Source organism: Vicia villosa, linkage group LG5 (genome assembly GCF_029867415.1).
Source record: "Vicia villosa cultivar HV-30 ecotype Madison, WI linkage group LG5, Vvil1.0, whole genome shotgun sequence".
In the NCBI taxonomy this organism is placed as follows: Eukaryota; Viridiplantae; Streptophyta; class Magnoliopsida; order Fabales; family Fabaceae; genus Vicia; species Vicia villosa.
In genome coordinates this window covers 137,016,382-137,024,472 of record NC_081184.1, presented here as the reverse complement: position 1 = coordinate 137,024,472, position 8,091 = coordinate 137,016,382, and the positions used below count along the sequence as shown (strand labels likewise).

Here is an 8,091-nt window from a genome sequence, read left to right as displayed (position 1 = left end):
ATCCAAAGTGGATATGTGCAATGAAGGATGAGTTGTAATAGATTAAAAAAAGACATTGGAACTAATTGAAGGAAAATCCCAAAGGTGAAGTGATCAAGCACAAGGTTCGACTATTGGCAAAGGAATTTTCACAAAGAGAAGGCATATACTTTGAAGAAGTATTTGCACCACTGGCTAGGATTGAATATGTTAGACTAGTTATCAGAATTACAAATGACAACAATTGGTCCATCTAACAAATGGATGTCAAATATGCGTTTTTGAATGGTCCATTGGAAAAGGATGTGTATATTGCACACCACCTGATTTTGTTGTGAAAAATCAGGAATCCAAATTCTATGAATTGAGGAAAGTGTTGTATGGATTGAAGCAAGCACCAAGAGCCTGGAACAAGAGAATTGATGGGTTTCTGAAGGAGATAAGATTCAATATATGTATATCTGAACATGATGAGTATGTGAAGAAGGATACAAGCAAAAGACTGGTCATCCTATAACTTTAAGTTGACGATTTACTGATTACGGGCAACAATGAATGTTACATTATGGAATTCATGAGAGATTTAGTGAAGGGACTGCTCATTCATCAAAGGAGTTATGCACTTAAAATATTGAAGAAGTTTAAAATGGAGCATTATAATGTGGTAATTACCCATGCAGAACCAAGGTTGCAAATGTCAAAGAATGAAGATGAGCAAAATATCAATTCAATATAGTACATGAGACTGATTGCATCATTGTGGTACTTGTGCAATACGAGACCAGACTTGACATATATCGGAGACATAATGAGCAGATTTAAGGGGAAACCAAATGCATCACCCTTGGTAGAAGTCAAAAGAATTCTGAGATATGTCAAAGGTTCGATTGACTGCGAAATTATGTTTCCGCAACGGATAAAGGTAAAAGCTACAAATTGGTTGGTTATACCGACTCAAACTGGTGTGGAGATAATGATGATAAAAATCCAATGCTGGATACATCTTTATGTATGGAGAAACACCATTCTCTTGGTGTTCTAAGAAGGAACCAGTTATGCCGCTCTCTTCTTGCGAGACTGAGTATATTTAAATGTCTATGTGTGCGTGTCAAGTTGTATGGTTGATGAATTTGGTGAAGGAATTATGCAGCGAAGAGTATGAAGCTATGGCATTGATGATAAACAATACTTTTCGCTATAAACATTGCAAAAAATCTCATTGCACATGGGAGAAGGTAAGCATATAGAGATGATATTTCACTACTTGAAAGAGCTTGTAAGTGAAGAAAAGTTGAAGTTAGGGTATTGCAAAAGTGAATATCAAGTGACCAATTTGTTAACCAAAGGAGTTACAATTGAAGTGTTCAAGAGATTGAAGAAATACAAGAGTATGAAACTCACTTTTATTTTTTTGTTTTACATCATGCAACTTTTGATTCACTAGTTTTGTGAGGAAAATATGATTTTAGAAACATAAAATTGAGTTTAATCATAATTTGAGTTTAATAATTTTATAACTTTATTTTTAACCAAAATTTAGTCTTTTACTAATACATTTTATTATCCTCAATCCAAATGTACGAAAAAGACGAGTACCCGTGCGAAAGTACGAGTATCAAACTAGTTATACATAATAACGTTACACCCATAATAGATTTTTAAGCTAAGGTTATAAAGAGAATGAATTTTAGCATTATATGGGTTGTGAAATTTGCTAATTCAAGTTAATGTAACCTCATTACAATGAGGTTGTAGTCGGTTACCACCCCTTCCAGCAGCAAACATAAATTTTATGTAACCGATTACCATTGTATGAAATTTTAGAGAACCTATTAGAAGCTTCATGTAACTGGTTAGTAGCAGTTAAATTTTTTTTCTATTAGTTTGTTAGCTATATTACTGTGTATTGTTGTATATCTACCTCATTTTGAACTGTTAATGAAAAATCACCATTTTCACCCTAATTCTCTCACTTTCCATTATTCTCTTATTCCTTATTTTATCTTGGATTTGCCCCCTACATTATGCGAATATAAATAAGAATAATTTACTTTTTGTTTCAACCCCTTTAACTGAATTTAGTTAATTTAAAATTACATTACTTTTAGAACTGAAAACACACCTAGTGTAAAAAAGTGCATGGAATGGGTATGAATATATAGGGACTGTTTAAGTGCATGCATGACATGGGTAATTAAGTGTTTAAGATGGGAGGACTTTAGAAAGAAAAACAAAAGGAGGCATCAAAAAGTAAAAAAGATTAAGATGACATGAACTATAAACAGCAAACCTTAGATGCAATAATGAAGTTTGGAATCAATATCTAATGTGAAATAGTATGCATGTAGTATCAACTTTAGAACCTTCAAAAAGATTAATTCCACACCTCTTAAGAATATAGATAACCTTGGGAAAAAGATAGGCCTAATGAAAAATTAGATCTAAGAGGACTATGAATATTGGAACCAAAAAAAAAAATGCATGAGTGTTGATGAATCCTATCACCTATTCACCTATCACTGTGAATCTAGTTCTAGGCACCTGAATTGAATATAGAAGAATTGTTCCCTGGCACTAAAAGACAACACAAAAGTTCAAATTTTGCAGCTTAAATTCCTATTGTGTGTAACAGTTTTGAGCCAGACTACCATAGCCCACATACAGTTTCACACCATTTCAGGATCTTAGTGCTTGATTGTACTACTCTTTTAACATCAATTGTCTAAAGTAGATAATAATAAAACAACAACAACAATACACTTTGCATGAACATAAAGTTTCTTAATAGATTAAAAAAAAAAAACCACACACCAAAGTACCAAATCAATCCCACATACATGAATATTAATTAATAATCACCCCCTCTTCTATACCATTCATAATTATACCCCCAACCCCAATAATCTCCATAACCTAACCTCTCCCAAATGTTAAGAAAGTTAACAAACATTAGTTTCTTTCATGAGCAAAGAAACCAATGACAATACATTATAAAGGATATTCATATGTCATTGCATATACACATTACAAAATTAATGAAAATGAAAATGACCAACTTGAACTTACTCAGTACTCAGTAGTAGTACTCACCAAATGAAGAACCTTCAACTCTTGATCTTCATCCATGGAGTTACACACATGATGAGAGAAGAGGATCCGAGGTTCCTCTCAGCACAAATTTCTCAACCTTGAGACATAAAACTAACAAGGTTGAAGAATAGTATAATGTATTTGCAGCTGACATGATCTCTCTGATCCTAAACCCTCTCACCTTTTCTCTATTTTTTTTTTCAATGTAAGTAAACCAAACCCAATTGACCCCAAAAGAAGAAAAAAAGCAGCATTTTTTCAGCAATAAACAGAAGCCTAAAAGAGATAAGAATAAGATAGTTTTGTTTTGATCTTTCTAGATCAGAGATGTAACTGAATTAGAACCAGGTTGATCAGTACTCCAAACACTACCCAAACCTGTTGCTGCTGCTGCTGCTGCTGTGTTGTTGTTGCTGCTGTTGTGATTATTATTCCAATAAAGAGAAGAATTGTTATCAGACAAACCCATATTCTCCATCTGGTTTTGGAAAGCAGCACCACCATTTCCATTCAGGTTATTCATATTCCACTGATCCAACCTATTTTGTAGCCCTTCACCTAGTTTCACTTCTTTTGAATCCATCTCATGATGATGATGAAAAGCATCATCATCACCACCACCACCACCACCACTACCACCTTTTATTCCACCACCAGTACTCATGAACTTCTGTTGCAGTAGTGTAGAGCTAAGTAGAGAAGCCATAACAGGAGTAGATGAAGTAGAAGTAGAACCAAAGATGGAACTGTAATTGTTATTATTTGAAGTACTAAACCCATTTCTGTAACTACCCTCATCATGATGATGTTGATGATGATGATGATGATTAAGATTAACTTCTCCTCCTTCTCCTCCTACTCCTACTCCAGCAGACATTAATATCCCAGATGAAAAACCTAATCCAAGACCATTCTGGTGAAGATTATCATAACCAGAAACTGGATTTGAAACTCTAGTAGAATTAAACCTTGTTGAAAAAGGAAAATTCATAACATCATGACAAGAGTTATTACCACCATAAAGCATAGTATTGATATGGTTTGAGGTAGCAGCAATATCAAAACTATGATGTTGTTGCTGCTGTTGCTGTTGCTGTTGTTGAGATTGAGAAGGAGGGTTTGGATTAGCAACAACACTAGAAGGATTTGAAGAAGAAGGAGAAGCAGAAGAATCAATGTTGTTGTTGTTGGAACAAGAGTATGTTGGTCGTTTAAGGCGTTTGTTTTTTCTGCAACCACCACCAACAGGAACATTTCTGAGTGTTCCACCTCTTGTCCAGTATCTTTTACAGGCTTTGCAGAAGTGTCTTGGCTGTGTTAAACTGTAGTTATTGTAGTAACAGAATTTAGTGTTGGATGAATCACAACGTGGACATCTCAAAGCTTGTTGCTGTTGTTGAAGAAGCTCTTGACCTGGTTTTTCCATAACCCTATTACCACCGGTTGAAGAAGCCATTGAAACCTTATGATCATCTATCTCACACTACAATAAAAAAGGATAAGAAATAAAAATGAATAAAAAAAAGAAGAGAGAGAAAAAGTGTTTTAAGGTGGTGCATGTTTTACACAGTGGTTTTATTCTGTTCCAAGAGGAAAACAACAAAATTTGGGTGGTCATGTATTTTTTGTATAATAATTGAGAAAGAGAAACAGATAGAGATAGAGATTGAGATAGAAAGAGATGAAAACCTGTGTCCATTTGCTAGAAGTGACTATGGTTTTCTCATTATCAACATCACAGTTACCATTACCAAACATTTTGGTTTCTAGGAGAGTAGTTGGTGCCTTGAGTCTTGTTTGATGGCCTTAGAAATGGAGTGAAGGTATGGTATGATAAGGTGAACATGTATTTAATTAAATCATACTATAAGACTAAGAATAATATAATTAAATTGAATTGTGTAGCTAGGTTCACGTGATGAGTTTGGTTAAGATAATATATAATGGAATTGTGCAGTGGAATATTAAAAAAGAACATTCGAAATCCAAGAAAGGGACATAGAGGTAAAGTGGGATTAGGATGAATCTTGAGTGGTTCAAGAAAGGAAAAAGAAAAGAAACAACACACACCCACATATATACTCTCCAACGTAGTAACATTCTTTTGTGCAGAGAGATAGAATACATAGAGGGGGAATCCCTAAGATCTGCTCAATATCCAAGGCAATATCCCACTTAAAATTTGTTCTAATTGTTACTAACCACTTTAAAAAGAAAATTTGAAATTGAATTAACAAAGATCCGTCTCTAAATAAGATTGGGCCAATATGTGAAAATATGTTTTGGGGGGAAAATATGGAGGACATATTTTAGTTAAAGTAGACCTCATGGGGAAGGGGAGATGCTTCAATTTGGTGGAAAAACCTTCATGTCTTAGATTTTGTTTGGATCCATGGAACGAGGTGACATGAGATGGCATAGAGTGATATTTTATTGTTTGGATTAGTTAATATCAGATGGAATGGAGCAAAATAAAGTGGTATCGGTTTCATTTCATTTCATCACTTATCATTATATTTCTTCTCCATGATCTAGGCAGAATGAATATTTTGTCTTGTTTCTTTGTAAAAAATTCAAATGGTGAAATGAAACTTTATTTCTCTCACTTCCATTATGTTCCATTCGTTTTATGAAATCCAAACATAGCTCTAGAAATTCAAGGGTAGTTGATTCTCAAATACATTTTTAGAATTGATAGGAAATGACAAGAGTAATTCTTTTTGGATTGATCATTGGCTAGGTTAGAGTCCCCCGATAAGTATTTGATATTTTAGATTGTATGAAATTTAATTAAGGAGGAATGTTTGGTGAGACAGGTGGGTAAGTGAGAATGAGGAGGGGTCTGGAGTTTGATCTTCGTTGGTATAAAGAGTTATTGACATGAGAATAGCCTACATCTCAAGAGATATACTACTACACATATTACATTTTATGACAACATTTTTACCTTATGTAACAAAATACTGGGGTATAATACCTTAACGCGCCATATTTTTTTCTTTTAAAATGAGCAAACTATTTTGTCGATTTTGCAAGAAAACTGAGGGACAAACTAATTCAGGTAATTCCAACAACTTTGGTTTATGTTTTGAATTATTCCAAATACGAGTCTATCAGTGAATCTCACATGAGATTGCAAGATATTGCCAACACTTCTTTTGCCTTTGGTGAAAAGATGTTTGAAGAAAAGCTTGCATGAAAAATTCTCAAACCATTGCCTAAAAGGTTTGCTAAGAAAGTGTCTGCTATTGAAGAAGCTTAGGACCTGAGCAACATAAAGGTTGATGAACTCATTGGCTCATTACAAAATTTTGAGATATACATCAATGACAAAGTTGAAAACAAGAACAAGACGTTGTCTTTGTGTCCAACACTGAAGTAGATGAAGACCAATGTAAAGAAAGATATGAGGTACTTGTTTCGTCTTGCAAGGATTCGTGTAATCTTCCCTTGATTCATACTAGTTGGAGATGCTATGTTAGAATTTTGAGATTTTGGGTTAAGGCAAGAGAAGTTATGGTTTCTTTTGAACGCAATTTGTTCCAAAGTGATATAAGTTAGCTTTTATAGATAATATATTTTATCACAGTTGATTAAAAGAACCATGCTGAATTGTCATTCTATTTCTCCACAGTTGTGAATATGGACCATGGTGAAAAAGGTTTAATTTTGTTTTAAAATAAAACTTTAAGGAACACGCCCTTTTTTGTAACAATAAAAAAGGGAAAAGTGCTGGTTCTGGAATTCAAAGCGTGTAACCATTTATCAATCACCACGGTTGGGAGTAGTGAAAAATGTGTTAATAAATGAAGGTGTCTAAATAAGAGTTATTACTTAGGTTGATTATATGGTCGAGTTAGTAAGATGTAACAAAATGTATATTTTGTAGTAGTGCTTCCATATTTAAAATACGTAATTGGTTACATGATGTGCATAATGAATTATGAGCTTTAAAAGGCCAATAGATTCTTTCCAATTTTAAATGACATTTTCTACTGTTAAAGGAGAACGCCCCCTCACTTTCATACAAACCAAATTTCAGATATGAATAATTTTTTCTCATTCTAACCCCCCTCTCTCTCTCTCTCTTATTTTTTTCACTAAAATTTATCTTAGTTCCTTTGTGAGTGAAATATAACTGTGAGATTTTAGTCATACCGATGTCAAACTATTTTGTCAAGAGTGTAATTCTTTTGAAGTGTTTCTCTTGTTTGGTTGTTGCGCTTATCATGGTAAAACCTCTGTTTGGTTTCCGAGATAAGCTGGTTAAAATCCTGTTCTTGGTTTGTGAGCTTATCTTGCTAAAAGCTCAATTTTGGAGTGAGGGATCAACCTCTAAAAATCTCTCAATTGCTTTTAAGAAGGTTCTTGGGCATAACCAGTTAATTCCTAAAGGAGAGGAATAGGTCAAGCGATTGGCCGAACATATTTAAATCATGCACAATCTCTCTTAATCCTTTCTCTTTACTTTCAATTATTTACTTTCCTTTACATTTCTATCTTCCATTTTTCTATTGCTTTTATCTATACTTTTCAACTATACTAACCCAAATTTCCATTTTAAGTAATAAATTTTTAAATTAATTACGAATTTTGAATATCATAATTCATCTCTCCTTGTGTTTAAAGTCAATTTTTCAATATAATATTTTCTTTTTTATTCAAATGTTTTTCTATATAAAGAAAGAATTTTATCACTTCTAAATACACCAATTTTTAAGTTATCAACTCTTCTATCTCTATTATTCTCTTTCTTTTATAAGTCTTATTTAGTATAAGTTATCTTAATGTTGAGAGAGTGAAAAGCTTCATATGAGAGTTATTGTGTTTTATTGTTGTGATGAATTTGTTTATTCAAGAGTATAGTTCTCTTGTGATCTTGCAAAAGAGTAGAAGGTTTCAAGTAAACCTTTAAAAGCTCAATTTAAGATTGTTGGGCTGAACTTATGTAAAAGCTTAAGTTGTTTGTGTACGGTTGTTTGGATGATAATGTACAAAAGCTCAAGTTGTTTAAGGTTTTTG

General features: G+C 33.2%; 1 protein-coding gene across 1 annotated transcript; it reads right to left on the bottom strand.

The window, feature by feature from the left end:
* Nucleotides 1-1,278: 1,278 nt before the first annotated feature.
* Nucleotides 1,279-5,077, bottom strand: LOC131602670 (dof zinc finger protein DOF1.4-like). Its single transcript, XM_058874840.1, has 2 exons — nucleotides 4,759-5,077; nucleotides 1,279-4,552 (listed from the first exon to the last, which is right to left on the bottom strand). The coding sequence occupies exons 1-2, from the start codon at nucleotides 4,825-4,827 to the stop codon at nucleotides 3,386-3,388; spliced, it is 1,236 nt and encodes a 411-aa protein (XP_058730823.1). The 5' UTR covers nucleotides 4,828-5,077; the 3' UTR covers nucleotides 1,279-3,385.
* Between the last annotated feature and the right edge of the window lie 3,014 nt (nucleotides 5,078-8,091).

Coding starts and splice junctions, on each gene's coding strand:
- LOC131602670 (XM_058874840.1), bottom strand. CDS start 4,827: ATGTTTGGTAATGGTAACTGTGATGTTGATAATGAGAAAACCATAGTC. Junction 4,553..4,758: donor CTTCTAGCAAATGGACACAG/GTTTTCATCTCT, acceptor TTTTTATTGTAG/TGTGAGATAGATGATCATAA.